This window comes from Liolophura sinensis, chromosome 8 (genome assembly GCF_032854445.1).
Source record: "Liolophura sinensis isolate JHLJ2023 chromosome 8, CUHK_Ljap_v2, whole genome shotgun sequence".
NCBI lineage: Eukaryota > Metazoa > Mollusca > Polyplacophora > Chitonida > Chitonidae > Liolophura > Liolophura sinensis.
In genome coordinates this window covers 41,643,059-41,659,768 of record NC_088302.1, presented here as the reverse complement: position 1 = coordinate 41,659,768, position 16,710 = coordinate 41,643,059, and the positions used below count along the sequence as shown (strand labels likewise).

Here is a 16,710-nt window from a genome sequence, read left to right as displayed (position 1 = left end):
ACCACATGTAGATCATTGTGTTATACATTGTATATACATGTACTTTGTCTCTTATTGCACATTAGGACACGACTAAGCAGCATTTTTAACATTATCAAGTATCTGCACAGACTAACACCATCACTCATTAAAAGAAAAAACAACAAACTAAACTAGAATTTTATATCTGTACTATTCACTATTCAAAAAGAACATTTTGTTTGCTACTCAGCAACTTGAGGAAGGTTGTGGGTTTCCCCAGAACTCTGCCCAGGTTCCGGCCACTATCATGTATAAAGCTGGCCGCCGTCATATAAGTGATATATTCTTGAGAATGGTGAAAAACATCAATCAAATAAACAAATTAAAATAAGTTATATGCAGGAGTGTAATTATGCAGATGGCCACATCTTATTACATTCTCACCATGACCAATTTGACTGTCCATGTATTTATTTAGCTTGCTATAGGTGTTTGTATAAATATTGAAAGTCAGCTGCACTGAGGTTGTACAGTACCATTTTTGAGGCTTATTACACTTGTATCAGATTTCCCTTTTATATTTAGCAGAGACTCGATTGAGATTTCAGACTCAACTCTCTGGTTCAAATTCAGAAGTGGTCTGCTTTAAATCATTTTTCTTAAACATTCAATTCATATGGTTAAATGGTTTTCAGTTGTTCACAAAATAATTCCAGTGAAATAAAACACAACAAAAAATATACCACTAGAATTATAGACTCTAAATATACTGTACAACACTACTACAACACTTCATAATTCCTCTTTCAATACCATCATACAGTTATTTCTCTTTTGGGTGTTACATCATTCTATGGTGTGCTGGATCATTACTATGATCCACAGTGCACTAAAAATGACATGAAACTTTTGAATTAATTATTTCAATGGATACAAATGTGATTTATCACAAAAATAAATCAATTTCACCCCAAACTGACTCTATGTTGTACAAGAAAATTCCTGTTGTCCAGAATTCACACTGAAACCATTGCAAAGTTATTTGTAAACATGTGAACGTATAAATTTACTACATGTAGCATCATACCCACAACAACATATATGTACATGTGGGGTGTTTATTTTATTATATGTAACACAGGCCATGAAAATCTACTTCTGTGCTTGTGTGGTTCTCTACTCTTTATATAGAACTCTGTTTGCAGCTCCATGATGTACATAATGCATATACAGTTTAACCTCCAGATAAGCCTCTTGGCGTATTATCAACATTGACGCTTAGAAAACCTTCAGATATTCAGAACCTTTTGAATGTACAATTGAGCAAACTTCAGAAAATATGAATTAGAAAAATTGTTATGGAGGTAACTGTGGAAGTTTTTAAGAGAGACAGAAGAAAGTGACGTACATGTATATTCACTGCCATACTAATTAAACTCATCAGTTTGATGTATTGATTGCTATTCATATATTTGGACATTTTTACCTAATCCGCAATATTCTCTTCAGCTGGTACTGGAATGATCTGGAATTGGCCAGACCTATGGCAGCCAAAATAGCAACATACAACAGGAGCAGCAGCATGAACTTGTGCCTAGAAAACCAGGAGGTCTGCTGCTGAGATCTGCAACATACCAACATGACATATGCTTACATGTAGTTACGAAGATGCTGTCCTACGCTTAGGCCACAGCAATTGTAATTGTTGTTTTACTGGCAGAATAAATCTTTTTTCAACTTTGGAGGAGGGTGTAAAATTAAAAACACAACTTGAAAATAACCTAATTTGTGAAAATGTAGACTATATTGGCAATTTTTCCCCTTGAAGTCGTTCAAATGCCTTGATATCAAGGAAAAGTAAAAAGAAAAAAAAAATCAGGATAGACAGGTTTTCAGTTTTTATTTTTATCGCATTTGAGGATTTTTTAGTGGTGGCTCGCCCATATGGAACAAAATGAAACTGGTGCCACCTTAACTCCAGAATATTTTACTTTAGATAGGTAATGGATGCTATGTTTATATTCACTGTCATGACACTGCAGCTTACCATTTATGTACCCAACAACCTGGGAGAATAGATAGGCAGTGAAACCAGTGAAAATCATACAGATCCACAAAAATTACCGGACCAAGGGCTAATCTTCTACATCCATAAATCATTAAACTGCAAAGCCAGTGAGGGAAAATATAATACGCTGTCAAATGTACATGAACATGAGTACAGACAAAATGTACACAGTACTGGGTATAACAATATTTACCTTCTTGTTGATGACTTTTCCCCATACACGAGCAAGTATTTGACTCTCAGCATATCATTATTGGTCACCACATAGTACTTCTCAGGGACCTCTCCTCCCATGCTTGCTGGAGCCCTGGTACGACTTGTGGAGCGACTTCCCCCAGCATTAACTGTTAACAGAATAATAAACTTGTACATTCACACAGAACATATTTACTTTTCTTATCAAAGTAAAGCTGACAATACATAAATACAATAACTATCACCCATATTTCCTAAGCCTTCAATTTGTGACTTTAACATCATGTTTGAAAATATTTTATTTATTTCAACACAAATCAGGTTTCTAAGCTTAGCATGGAGGAAGACAGTGAACAGTCAAGCTAACAAGTGTTGGATATGAACACATCACTTCACTCGGGATTAACTTAAATATGAGCCACAGCAAGCACCAACCTTCCTTGAGTTGACACTTGACAGATGTATCATCTATCATCTGACACACAGCCACACAGCTAAGCCTGTCTCCCAGCAGACTATGGTCCCATCCCTGCCCCCCAGGGCTGTAGTGGAGAGACACAGACAACTCAGAGGATAGGTATGTCCCTTCTCCATACAATGAAGTCTGGATGGAAAAAAAAAAAAAACATAAAAAAAATAAAAAAGCCAGTCATGGTCTGATTAATGGTGACACAGCTGCATTATAATTCAAGGCCTCAATCTTATTGATTCAATTGTTTACAATCTTTACCTTAGCAAAAACAGTCAATGTTATTCCCTCAATTAAAACATTATGTATTATTGTACATACAATGATATAACAGCTATAAAGTAAGATCAATCCAGACAAAACCAGTCAAATTCTCGATGGTTGACGAAGAGGCTCTGTGCGATCTAGCATGGCAAGGCCCATATTGAGTAAGATTTTGATTTACATGTATAACGAGAGTAGCTTTCCAGTGCCATACTAAGAGTACCTATGAGAGTGGGTAGAGTGCTGGTTTCTGTCAGATACAACTGTCAGTTCAAATCCTGTTAAGACCAACACAGGAAATCCTTCAACCACCCAAATAGCATTCCAATATGGGTCCCGTATGGTTCGCATATGACAATCGATATGGGCCCCCATCTTGGATGCCCAGAGGGGATCCGTGAATACCTGGGCCCCATCTGGGAAGACCATATTCGTCCCATATGGGAGGTATATCTGGCCCATATTCTCTGATCCCTTCAAATACATGCTGAAAATTTAACCCTTCAGGAAACTTTGTGTATAAGCTGGGGAGCATTATATGCATGACTGGATATTTTCATATGGGACCCATATGAGCATTCAGATATGGGTTCCATACGGGTATCTGTGTATGGGACCTAGATGGGTACTTGAATGTGGGTCCCAGATGGGTATTTGTGTATGGGACCCAGATGGGCAGATCTAAATGGGACCCTCATGGGCATCCCCATACAGAACCCAAATGACTACAAATGAAATCTAAATATTTCTTGTTCTCCTGGTCTCTGTCTTGATTCCTCCCACCATAATGATGGCCGTCATCTCATAACTAAATTATTCCTAAGTACGGTGTAAAACACCAGTGAAATAAATAATTAAATAATTAAATAAAATAAATATTTACTTTCATGATATTCAAAAGCCCGCTATGATGATTTTCATTTGGTAAGCCAGTCCTTGAAGTTCACCATGTTGTAAACTTGAGAAAACGTTAGGGGATTTTTTAAACATGGACAGAATCACAAAAAAGTCTGGTTATGAGTGTTAACTGATTTGTTTATTAAGCTAATCAAGTTATATACCACGTACATATTATATGCAAGTATGTGCACATGGATTTCTTAAATTTCTATTAATCATACAGAAATTAATTCTATATACAAGTACTCTAACAGTGGCCCTCCATCATGAAATCTTGAGCAAAATATTCAATTGGAAAGTGTTGCCCTCTTTACATAAAGGTTTCAAGTCAATTCAGTTAAGCTTTTAATCCGCAGAAGCTTAATTTGCTGCCACGCATATTAAGGAATCCTCCATCGCTGATAGGTCTGTAAGTCAAGTTGGCGCAGCAAAGGTAGCTAACATCCTTTCATCCCCCCTATATCAATCATTGGCAGGGAATTTAACACAAGTCTGCATTCCACCGCATAGCCTCTAAAAATAAAAAGTGTATTTGATAAATCTGTTAAGGGCTGTATCTTATCAAACACTTACATACAAGTACTACACCTGACACTGAAATCCAGGATACAGCTTTGACAGGTTATCCGCATGATATAGAGGAATCCTGTGTTTTTCCATATAGTTCGTATACATGTATGTAGCCTCTGAAATGAGCTCATGCTGCTCGGCTGATACCACAGACATACTTCAGACAACTCCAACTAATACATCGTCACGGATCATACAGTGTTATGATAATCTCTATGTATATTTAACTGACAACTACAAATATAAAAAATATATATTATTTTGATTACATGTAATATGCATACAAAAGATCTGTCATACATGGTGTATGCTCTACAAAGAAAAGTCTTACATCCATACTCGCACCCCATGTTTTGGTACCCTCTCTAAAAAGTGAAAAATTGTGCATAACACTGGTACAGTAAAACATATTCTTTCTTGTGGTCCTTGCTCAAAATAACTTATTGGTAAGGAGTCAACAAGCAGTTTCTCCACATTTCATATGTACATGTAGATATGCTTACCATATTTCACCTTATTTGGAAAGCATCAGCTTGTCAAGAGCCTCCGTACGCCACGATACGGTGGACGGATAATGACGGATCATATATTCATTCAAGAGCCTCCGTCTCTTCCCTTTGTCCCGGTACAAGTTTTTGAATAGTCATCGACATTAGCATTCTCATAATGTTTGAAATAACTCAGTACAAGTCTTTCTTCCAAACACAGCTAGCTTGACACAATCTGTAATGTAAAAAACAGTCCAACATTAGGGGAAATACCACCTATTAAAATACATGTTAATCAACACCAACAGACTGAGGGGTTTGTTGAGTATTGTGCTACACAATAAATCAATTCAGCCCATATCACACAATGACACTGTTTAGTTACATGTAATGCATATGCTAGTGAATCAGTAACCACACTGTTAACATTGTGATTTTATCAATGTGAAAACAATATGTAGCCTAAGTAAAACTCGTGTGCGAAAAAAAAAATAGAACTTAATTCACAACTGCAACTACAAGTGGTTTGTTGTGAGAACAAGTTTAACTTTTTCAAGATAGAAATAGCCCTATGTACATGTGTTTGATTTTTTTTTATTTTTCTTGTATTTATTTCCAAATAATAACTAAAATTTACAAATTGTAAACAGTTATCCTGTAGCTGCATGTGGCAGTGTTTACATCTATGGGGGCTGCCATCTTGAATAATGACATCACAGCAGCTGAGCTCTGAGCTGTGTGAGGCTAATGTACTTCAGATGCCAAAGCAACAGGAATTTTCTTAAAAGTCCAAGAAGAAACCTTTTCTCCCTATTGCTTAACTATGGAGACGTCTTACACTGGTCAAACTCCCGGCCCAAAGGTCCCTACATAGTGACCAAGTATGCGTGATGACAATGTTAGTCTGTGGAAATTGCACTTGAAGGGAAGACAAATACTGTAAATCCCTATTTACTAAACTTATTAAGCTTTATAAACCTTTCACTAACTATTTGTATCGAACCTGAAGAAAGGTCTGTTTATTAAAAATCTAGTCATTATTGGAATTAAATTAATCAATCTTCATATTTACTTTCTAAACAGCCAGTTTTACAACAAGCAAAAGTTTGAAGAAGTTCAGCAAAGTATTAGCAAATGCAGAGCATCCTGAATAATCATTCAATAAGTATCAAACTGGTCAGCAGCTTGAACACCTCAAAAAAAAAAAAACATTTTACAGGATAACTACATTTAATTTTTTGATACCATAAACAATAAATATTTTCCTCATTTTTTTTTCAATTATCAGAATTGTTAAACTCTTCCCCTGTTGATTTCAATTATTATAACTTGTAAAAGTGTCCCATAGTTTTCCCTAGGATATTAACAGGTCTGAGTCCAGTGGGAAAAAACAGAGAGGGACAGAGGGGTTACACTGGGCATCACAGGATCTCATGTAGGTCACATGACACCAATTAAGACCAGGCACCCAAGGATGGTAAACCCATTAACTCCTAGATGGTATGTTGGGGGAAGATGGCCTGGGTGGCATGTGTCTGTTAATGTTACATCTCCAAAACTGCACCATGTCTAAATATTATTAAAGTTAAGGTTCCATAGTATTATGGATAGTATATCCGTATTTTATCAAAACTACTGAATATATCTGTACGCCCTAATAAAAGCCACTTCTGATTTGGTTGATGAATTTCATTAGAGTACCCATTTACACCCTGTTACTCACCTACAATGGCAGTCACACCCCGACCGGCTAACAGCACAGTCACACCCCGACCGGCTAACAGCACAGTCACACCCTGACCGGCTAACAGCACACAACTCAGTCCACTTTTCTGGCATGAAGTTCCACAATCGACCACAACTTAAAAAATGTCTCCCACAGAAAACAGACTACACAGGTGTCCTATATACATATATTTAACCCCATTTATCTGATTTCATTGATTTATCATAAAGGTGGATATGATGTATGTTGAATCTTTCATTCAATTCATATAGTACTTTTTGCTCTTTTTTTGTTCCTGATTAATCACACTAAACCTTGATAAACAATTACTATCTATGCATAATGAATTTATGAAATGCATCATATGATGAATTCTCTTTAGCTCTTAATAGGCAAATATGATAATTTTTTTTTTATCTCTTAACTTCATTGATTGTGTACACTGTAAGTCTACAGGTACTTATTCCTTAAAGTCCAAATAATTTTTCCTCCCATTTATACTTAATTTTATGCAATAAATGCTATTTAGAATTTAAATATGCTTTCACATAGTTTTAAGTACATGGGTCCACTATGGGCCCCATATATACAAAGTTATGTGAGAATTAAATGAGTTTACCCGAGTGGGTTCTATATGGGCTGAACATGGGAAAATGTTATCTTTTTGCTCACATATGGGATTTTAATGGGAAAATAACTTGAGTTTTCCCATATTCTACCCATGTGGGTCCAACATGGGATATACCGGGCAAACCCATGCACAGATCACGACCATATGAGACCCATCTAAGTGCGCCATTAGACTGATGGCATGCTGTGACCAGATAGGTTTCAAGAAGTCTGGGAACCTGGGCCTGTGAACAAGGGTGTTTGGGAAGGGAATACTTTTAGTGGGGAAGAGTGATCCTGGAGCAGCTTTCCAGTGTTTATACCAACAGTGGCTAGTGGGCATTTCTTTTTAGGTCAGTTGGTGGTGGATTTCAGAAGTGGAGCTCCTATTTCAAATCCTGTTCGGACACAGAGAGGAAATCCTTCAACCCTAACACATGTTCAAGGATGTTACCATGAATGTTATTTGAAATATAAGCAGGTCAGTGTAGCAAAACATACCTTGTTCATATGAGATGCTAGGCCATGATGCAAGATGGAATGAAAATTCTCCACACGACTTCCATGATAGGCATACAAGAGTTGTCTACCTTGTCGAAAGTCTTCAAACTTTTTCTCGGCTGTTTCGCTGTAGTTGATCTCAAAAATGTAATTTGGAGTAGGAACTTCAACACTGTGACCTGTGAGTTTCTGAATTCTGCTAATCTGGAAATTAAAAGACAGCAAAACCATAATGAAACATTACGTTTCTGACAATGCTGAAATTTTGAATAATCTGATTAACACAGGTTTCAGCAAGTTAGTCTGTACATTTGTTTATGGGAACCGGTCAAATGCTTGGAAGCACCACCATCATTATATGACGTCTCAAAAATAAAATGTGAAAGACTTTACAATAGAAATCAATACATTGTAACATTCTAGAAACTGTGCTACAATCATTTTTTGAGGTAACAATGGCCCGAGGTCCTTCTTCACACTAGCACCACCTCACATGCATGATTAAAAAATATGCTCCCTTCCCATTGTTGAAAGGCATGTAAAAACATCAACCCAAGTGATGAAATCAAGTTCCTGGTTATTTCATTAAAAGTAATGAAACTACAGCCAGTTGTATGGGCAGAGGATATCAGAGTATGAAAAAAAAAAATGCCGGCCTTTGACAAACTTTCCCACATGTGATCAGAAGATTTTCACTCACAGAGTACATGCTAAATGAAAGTCCCTGTCCAAGGCTGGGTTAGAACCAATAACTTGCAAACTGATCAAACTTCTGAAAGACAATCATTTTAAAGGGACAACAGGCCCCTAGCAACACACATGTGATTTATCCAGGGATTTGACAGTGAACTGCTTTTTGTCCAGTGACCACCACAACAGCTCTATCAGCTTCTCCTCCATTGTAGAAATGCTCTTCACAACTTCTGGCACCCTGGGAAGCTGACAGGCTAGCTTTTCCTGAAAGTAAAAACCATTTGTACACAATACAACTGGCTATACACACATATATATAATTAAAGTTATAATATTTATATTGTAATATATTATTATTACATTATTTCTAAATAATATTTATTTATATATAAATACATCTATACAAAGATATTTGTAGGCACCTTTTTTTTTTGGTGCCCTTGATGTTTAGTGGACTTACAATTAGTAGAATAAATGCAGTGTGTAATCTATTTTTGCGTGATCTCAAATGAGTAAGTTTTAGAAGCTGTGATATCTATATAATTTAAAAACTCAAGAAAACTCTAATTAATTAATTAAGTGCCGATCGGTTATTCCATAGGAATTACTTCCAACAATAGACTTTAAAGTAAATGTTGCATATGATGAAATATTTATACAAACGCCAAAGCATGGGTTGATGTTAGAAAAGCACAATTACAAGTTCTTACCAGGCCTTTCATGTTCTTGTTTCCACTGGGTCCTCCCTCTTGAAACATTGGTGGAAAAGGCCTCAGTACGGTGTCATGGCGGTAGCTATTCAAAGCGGCTACTAACAAACTCCAGATTAAATCCACCGCTAACAAATCGGCACGAAGGCTCTCTAGAACTTTTTCCCGTGTGGATTTGTCGCCGGAATCACTTTGAGCTGGACCATCATCTTGGCGGAGAGCAGACGAATTCCTGTCTGGCATTTTGATTTGAAGTTATGACGACGTCAAAACTAATGCAAAAGAAGCATTATTTAAAGTATCTAAACATATCGACATGCAAAGCACATAGCTAGATAGAATTTTAAACGAACTCTTACATCCCATGGCCTTTCACACGGTACTAAAATGCAATAACTGCAGAAAACGACACGACACATCAAACTAAGTTTGACGCGTCGAAATGACGTAAAATTTACCACTTAGAGAAATAATCGGAAAAACGTTCAAATAAAAATGGTTGAAAAACATTTGTAAAAATAGATCAATTTAAATTCCAGGACAGATATTGTTGCGTTTAGAGAGATACAGTTTATCACTTACTGCTGCTCTCCTAGGGTAATTATTTGAAATTTACTTTATGAATATGCTTATTACACACAGTCCGTGGTTGGCAAAAAGCAGAGTTATACAATTTACTTTTCTCCCAAGGATGGACGTCAAAGCACATGGCGCAATGGGACCGAATATTTTGCTAACTGGTAAGATGTAAGGGTTAGTTTGACATTGGGTTATTGCACCTCACGTTGATACTGAAGGGAATATGTAGAAATGTAAGGGTTACGATATTACAGAGAGTTCAGACGTGCTACGAATGATGCGTGTCACTGTACACGCCCATAAATGGTCCAATTTTTCGGTACCCAGGGTAAATGCAGACAAAAACTGTTGAATGTTGCTCTGTAGCCTCGTGTGTTAAGTGTAGCGCTATTTTGGAAAGCTATGAAGTATTGTGTGTTGTCACGTGGTGGAGTGACGTCAATTCATTGAAGAATCTGTTTTTCACAACAAATAGGATGTTGTAAAGAGTATTACATATACAGTATACATTGTGGCTGGAGGGTACGCTGACGGTCGGCCCATGGTCAGCGTAGGATACGCTTACTGTTTGGGACCCCTACTGGTATACACTGTTCTCTTGAGGAGAGTGGATTCAAGTTTGTACCAAGGGTCTCGAGTATACAATTTTTTGTTTTAATATAAATTACTTTACTAATTATTAAGTATCAAGCCTACTTAGAGGCATTAATGGCAGAGTTATGTGCCTACAAATACATGTATGTGCAACACATTGCTTTCTCTGAAGTCAGGTGTTGTACATCACAGGACAACAGTGGCAGTGTTTCAGAATTTGAAAGCAGGCTCGAGTTCTTTGGCTTATCAGTAAATTTATCGCTGTTCCATGTTGGATACAAAATTGCACAAAATATTTGACTTCATTTTGTGTTGTGTGTGAGTCTGCGTGCTTACAAATGCTAAAAAACCTCTATTGAAAATGTATATGTAATGAGTCATATCGGTACATCACATGAGGTCAACAATTTATAAAATTCAAACCACTGACAGGTATAAAGGTCAGCATGTTAATGTTTTTCCCTTTAATCTTGAGTCCCTAACTTGTATCCCCAATTTCCCAATCGTTGATCCTATGGATTATTAATTTGTAAAGGCACAAAAACATGTTTATTATAAGACGTGTGCAATCACATGTAGCATTTATATACGCGTGAAGACATGCGATGTGTATATATGCATCCTAAGTCTAGCATAAAATCAGGATATAAAATGTATTGTATATTTTGAGAATATTCCTCTACCTTTCCATGTATAAATTATGGACATACACTAAAGAAAGTAAAAATCAAAACCAGAGATTTTTGGTACCGGTAAAAAGAAATCTGTTGGCACAATTCCAGTCCAGTTTTTGCTGTTATTTTAGTATAGCTCAAATAATGACCTTTCATGAAATATCAGGCTCGTCAGTGCACATGTTATGTTCAAAATCAGTAATAACATTATAAAAGTCCATAAGAGAAAATCTCGCAAATAATACAAGGCCTACAGTGTACGTCCGATGTCGTTACATCAAACTTCAGCAAGTGAGTGGGTGTCGTAAAATGATAAATTGACCATGGCGCCACCATGCACGGACTGTCTGCGGACCATGGGAAAACCCTACGCCGACCCTGTGTGTTTGATCAGGGTCTGGCCAGGGTGGCATATAGTGGGCGTAGAATACACGGACCATCCTACCACAGAGGGCGTAGGGTTGATGGTTAGGATCCGGCTGTAAAGTAGGTTGCTGTAATGGTCTATGGGGCAATGCTTGGCAGTTGTAAAGACTAATAGTTACATTCTGAAAAGCTGCTTCTTCAATGAATTGACGTCACTTCTCCATGTCATAGGAACCTCAACTTTAAAACTCCTGTGATGTGAATTCTTTGAGGAATTTCATTTCATAATGAACATCTGAGAAATGTGTCAGAGAGCAACAAAAGCATCAACCTTTTCTTTTGCGCTGTTCATTGTCAAAAGTATAGTCTTCAATAAACTGATGACACTCTACCTCATGATGACTACCTCAAATTTACATATACCGCTTTTCAGAATGAACATCTAAATAGCAGATTACTGACCGACACAGGCAGTAGTGTTGCGTTTATGATTGAGGTGTTTTGGGTAGAAAAGAATCAGGTGTTCTTTACCATATTTATATGATAGCCTGCTTCTCAGATTTTTTGGGGGCTTATGTGGCCAAGGTGGTTAGCACACCAGTGCTGCACATGACCCATGTGCCTCTCACCAATGCAGTCGCTGTGAGTTCAAGTCCAGCTCATGCTGGCTTTATCTGTGGCTGGATGAGGGAATGTCTGCCAGCAACCTGTGGATGGTTGTGGGTTTCTTTCGGGCTCTTCCCGTTTTCCTCTCAACATAATGCTGGCCAAATAAGTGAAATATTCTTAAGTATGGCGTAAAACATCAGTGAAATAATAAATAAAATCTCAGATGTTCATTGTGAAAAGGACATTCTTCAGTGAAGTTATATCACTCTATCTATGGTGTAAAATACAGCAAACCTTGCTATAACAGTTCTAAACCTTGTGTATAACGCGGTATGATGATATATGTTGTCTGAGTTCTGTCTGTCTTATCCAGGTACTCCAGGAACTGGGAAGACAACTCTGGGTGTAGAACTGTCGCAGAAATGTGCCATGAACTACTTCAACATTGGGGAAGTTGCGAAGCAGGCTGAGCTGTATGAGGGGTGGGATGAGGAGTACCAGTGTCCTGTGCTGGATGAGGACAGGGTAGGCATGTTAATGTTTTTCACTTTAATCTTGAGTCCCTAAGTTGTATCCCCAATTTCCCAATTGTTGATCCTATGGCTTATTAATTTGTAAAGGCACAATAACATGTTTATTATAAGACGTGATCTAGGAATAACTGCGTGAGGGATAGGCTAGATTACCTCACACTATCTGTAATCTAGTAATAACTGTATGAGGGATAGAATAGATCACCACACACTATCTGTACTCTAGTAATAACTGCATGAGGGATAGGATTGATTACCTCACACTATCTGTAACTTAGTAATAACTGTAGGAGGGGTAGGGTAGATTACCTCACACTATCTGTAATCTAGCAATAACTGCATGAGCAATAGGCTAGATTACCACGCACTATCTGTAACCTAATAATAACTGAGTGAGGGATAGGATAGATTACCTCACACTGTCTGTAATCTAGTAATAACTGCATGAGTGATACGATAGGTTACCACACACTATCTGTAATCTAGCAATAACTGTATGAGGGATAGGATAGATTACCTCACACTATCTGTAATCTAGTAATAACTGCATGAGGGATAAGATAGATTACCTCACACCATCTGTAATCTAGTAATAACTGCGTGAGGGATAGGCTGGATTACCTCACACTATCTGTAATCTAGTAATAACTGTATGAGGAAAAGGATAGATTACCACACACTATCTGTAATCTAGCAATAACTGCGTGAGGGATAGGATAGATTACCGCACACTATCTGTAATCTAGTAATAACTGTATGAGGGATAGGATAGATTACCTCACACTATCTGTAATCTAGTAATAACTGTATGAGGGATAGGATAGATTACCACACACTATCTGTAATCTAGCAATAACTGCGTGAGGGATAGGATAGATTACCGCACACTATCTGTAATCTAGTAATAACTTCATGAGGGATAGAATAGATTACCACACACTATCTGTAATCTAGCAATAACTGCATGAGCGATAGGCTAGATTACCACGCACTATCTGTAATCTACTAATAACTGTATGAGGGATAGGATAGATTACCACACACTATCTGTAATCTACTAATAACTGTATGAGAGTAGGGCTGTGTGAGGGATGGGATGGGGATAGGGTAGGGAGACACACTGTCTGTGGTGATTTAGTATTAACTGTATTTAAGCAGTAGGGTTGTTTGAGACAGGGATGAGGAGTATGACTGTTCTGTAGTGGATGAATAACACCAGCATAATAATAATTGCTGCATTTCACTTTGCAAAAGACCGGAGGAAACAGGGAGGGGAGAAAATTTAGAATGGCAGCACAGAAATGAAAGATGCAGATATTGATAGGCCTTTGCTAATTGCAAATTATTGAGTTCTGTTTTCATGCTTTAGGTTATAGATGAACTGGATGAGGGTATGAGAGATGGTAACAACATTGTGGATTATCATGGCTGTGACTTCTTCCCTGAACGCTGGTTTGACATTGTCTTTGTGCTGAGAACAGATACTTCCCATCTATATGATAGACTACAACAAAGGTTAGTATACACTGTAGAGAGTAGAGCAAAGAGTAGTATATGCTGTAAAACAGAATACAGCAAAGGGTAGTGTATGCGGTATGGCAGGGTAATATATGTTGTACAACAGAATAAAGCAAAGGGTTGTATACACTGTACAACGGAATACAGCGAAGGGTAGTGCATGCTATACAACAGAATACAGCAAAGGGTAGTGTATGTTGTACAACAGAATACAGCCAAGGGTAATGCATGCTATACAACAGAATACAGCAAAGGGTAGTGTATGTTGTACAACAGAATACAGCCAAGGGTAATGCATGCTATACAACAGAATACAGCTAAGGGTAGTGTATGTTGTACAACAGAATAGAGCGAAAGGTAATGCATGCTATACAACAGAATACAGCTAAGGGTAGTGTATGTTGTACAACAGAATAGAGGGAAGGGTAATGCATGCTATACAACAGAATACAGCTAAGGGTAGTGTATGTTGTACAACAGAATACAGCAAAGGGTAGTAATCATTTTGTACCACTCTGAGATAGGTTTTTGAATGTGATCTCGAGACACGTCTAAAATTTCAGTATTATGAACTGGGCTTTGTGGTGAGATTTTATATTGTTACTTCACTCAGAAATGGCCGTGTGGAATCAGCCCAGTGAACTATGGTAATGTATATTGTTACTTAAGAAGTTTAGTGATGTTTATTAGTCTTAATATAGCTGTGAGTTCAAGTCCAGCTCTTGCTGGCTTCCTCTCCGGCAGGATGTGAGAATGTCTGTCAGCAACCTACGGAAGGTCATGGGTTACCCTGAGCTGTGCCCAGTTTCCTTACCCCATAATGCTGGCTGCTGTCATATGATACTCAATTTTCTCAATACTCATTATTCTTGAGTATGGCGTAAAACACCTATCAAGTAATAAATTAGATAAATATTTTTTCTTCTTGTATAGAGGCTACGCTGGGAAGAAACTTGAAGACAACATTCAGTGTGAAATATTCCAGACAATCCTTGAGGAGGCTAAGGAATCGTACAAGCCCGAAATCGTTCATGAACTGACAAGCAACACACCAGATGACCTAGAGGAAAATTTAGAGAAAATTATTGCCTGGATAGAGCAATGGAAGGCCACTCACTAGCATCTAGGCATGTTTATTGACTGAGAATACAGCTCCACAATTACATGTGCTCACTTGACATGTATTTACACGATGAGGCTTGTGCTGTTCCGGTAGCTTATCAAAAGCAAATGATCAAGGGAGACAAGAGTGAAAGAGCAGTGGGACACATGAAGAAGGCAAAGTAAAGAAAGTATGACAGATATGAGATTGGTTAGTTGAAGTGATCTCCCTTTAGTGTAGCTCATTTCTTTCGGACACATGGTGCAGACTGAAAGTAGCAGGATGCAGTTCTTCAGGAGAACCTTGTAAACCCTGTGGCCTGATATTTTACTGCTGCTTTATTGAAAAGCAGATGTAACTTTGTTTCTCATCAGTTTGAATAAGCACATTTCACTGGTTTTCACTGGATGAGAAATTTGTTTTAGTCGTTATTTAATTTAAGACTGAATGGCTTTTGGGACAGAGTGTCTTGTACACATTGTAAGTGTTACACGAAATGCTACAAAATCTTTTTGTTTTGTTTTTGTTATTGTATGCATGAATGTGCAATTCCATTCTTCTTTTGTTATAAGTGTTCACATTTTTTTGTTATACTGGATAGTGGATAAATGTACATGTTAAAAATGTTGTGAATAGAAATCAAACGGCCGGTAAACTGTTTGCCTTGCCCGTGGTAAACCAGTAATTTTTCTACAACTTACTCTCGCTGATGATGTACAAGTATGGCTGCTTAAAGGAGGGGGCCTTAAGGACATAGTGGCCAAAATTCTCTACATTCACAGTTCAAATTGCAAACTTTTTAAACGGTTAAATCTCAACAAACAGGTCTGCAAACATCATACTTCTGTGAGGACAATAACTCCTTGCTCAAAAGTAGATCTTTTATTCGAAGAGTTGTTGTGTGGATCAGTTTTGACACCTACCAGGAAATGCATGGATGCTTTCTTGTTTGCAGGTTGTTACGGTAATTAAACATACATATGTTCAGTTTGATGAGTGATCATGGCATCAATGACCCGAACAGATACTTTTGAACGACTTTTGAAACATGTGAAGATAAAATGTACTAATGGCGATTTATTAATGTTTTGAAATAAATTGTGGATGGTTACTTTTGCATTTATAATTTTCAAGATGTTCTTTGAAGATTACTATTGGTTTTGTCTCTCAGTCACAAGGAAGGGAAGACTTTTTCATCATGTACGTCTAATGTCCGTTCCGATACAGTCTTTGAAACACGAGTGATATCAGAAGTATATGTACATAAATAGAAGTTTGCTTATAAAGAGAGGGTGGCACACTCCTCTGTACTTCACTGATAGTGAATGCTGCTATTGGGATACAAAAAGGGTTCGGAAAGCCAGTTTTTTCGATCCCAACGCTTAACAGAGTAGAGCTCCCGAGCCCGCATTTCTCCGCCTGTATATCTCCCACCATAATGCTGGTGAAATATTCCTGAGTACAGCGTACAATTCTAATGAAATAAATAAACACTTGGCCCAGATCACCTCTCAAGAAGAAACCATGGCCTGATTATATAATGAATGAACGATGTTTAGCTGGAGTGAAACTTGCATGAAT

General features: G+C 37.5%; 2 protein-coding genes across 2 annotated transcripts; one reads left to right on the top strand and one right to left on the bottom strand.

Moving 5' to 3' along the window:
* Positions 1–484: 484 nt before the first annotated feature.
* LOC135472348 (protein mono-ADP-ribosyltransferase PARP16-like) lies at positions 485–9,560 on the bottom strand. Its single transcript, XM_064751817.1, has 6 exons — positions 9,155–9,560; positions 8,571–8,708; positions 7,752–7,955; positions 2,660–2,828; positions 2,223–2,373; positions 485–1,585 (listed from the first exon to the last, which is right to left on the bottom strand). The coding sequence occupies exons 1-6, from the start codon at positions 9,395–9,397 to the stop codon at positions 1,444–1,446; spliced, it is 1,047 nt and encodes a 348-aa protein (XP_064607887.1). The 5' UTR covers positions 9,398–9,560; the 3' UTR covers positions 485–1,443.
* Positions 9,561–9,845: 285 nt separating this feature from the next.
* LOC135473178 (adenylate kinase isoenzyme 6-like) lies at positions 9,846–16,224 on the top strand. The gene is made up of 4 exons (XM_064753021.1): positions 9,846–9,894; positions 12,350–12,501; positions 13,879–14,024; positions 14,961–16,224. The coding sequence occupies exons 1-4, from the start codon at positions 9,846–9,848 to the stop codon at positions 15,145–15,147; spliced, it is 534 nt and encodes a 177-aa protein (XP_064609091.1). The 3' UTR covers positions 15,148–16,224.
* Positions 16,225–16,710: the final 486 nt, after the last annotated feature.

Coding starts and splice junctions, on each gene's coding strand:
- LOC135473178 (XM_064753021.1), top strand. CDS start 9,846: ATGGACGTCAAAGCACATGGCGCAATGGGACCGAATATTTTGCTAACT. Junction 9,895..12,349: donor ACCGAATATTTTGCTAACTG/GTAAGATGTAAG, acceptor TGTCTTATCCAG/GTACTCCAGGAACTGGGAAG. Junction 12,502..13,878: donor CTGTGCTGGATGAGGACAGG/GTAGGCATGTTA, acceptor TTCATGCTTTAG/GTTATAGATGAACTGGATGA.
- LOC135472348 (XM_064751817.1), bottom strand. CDS start 9,397: ATGCCAGACAGGAATTCGTCTGCTCTCCGCCAAGATGATGGTCCAGCT. Junction 8,709..9,154: donor ACAAGAACATGAAAGGCCTG/GTAAGAACTTGT, acceptor TTTTACTTTCAG/GAAAAGCTAGCCTGTCAGCT. Junction 1,586..2,222: donor GAAAAGTCATCAACAAGAAG/GTAAATATTGTT, acceptor GGTATGTTGCAG/ATCTCAGCAGCAGACCTCCT.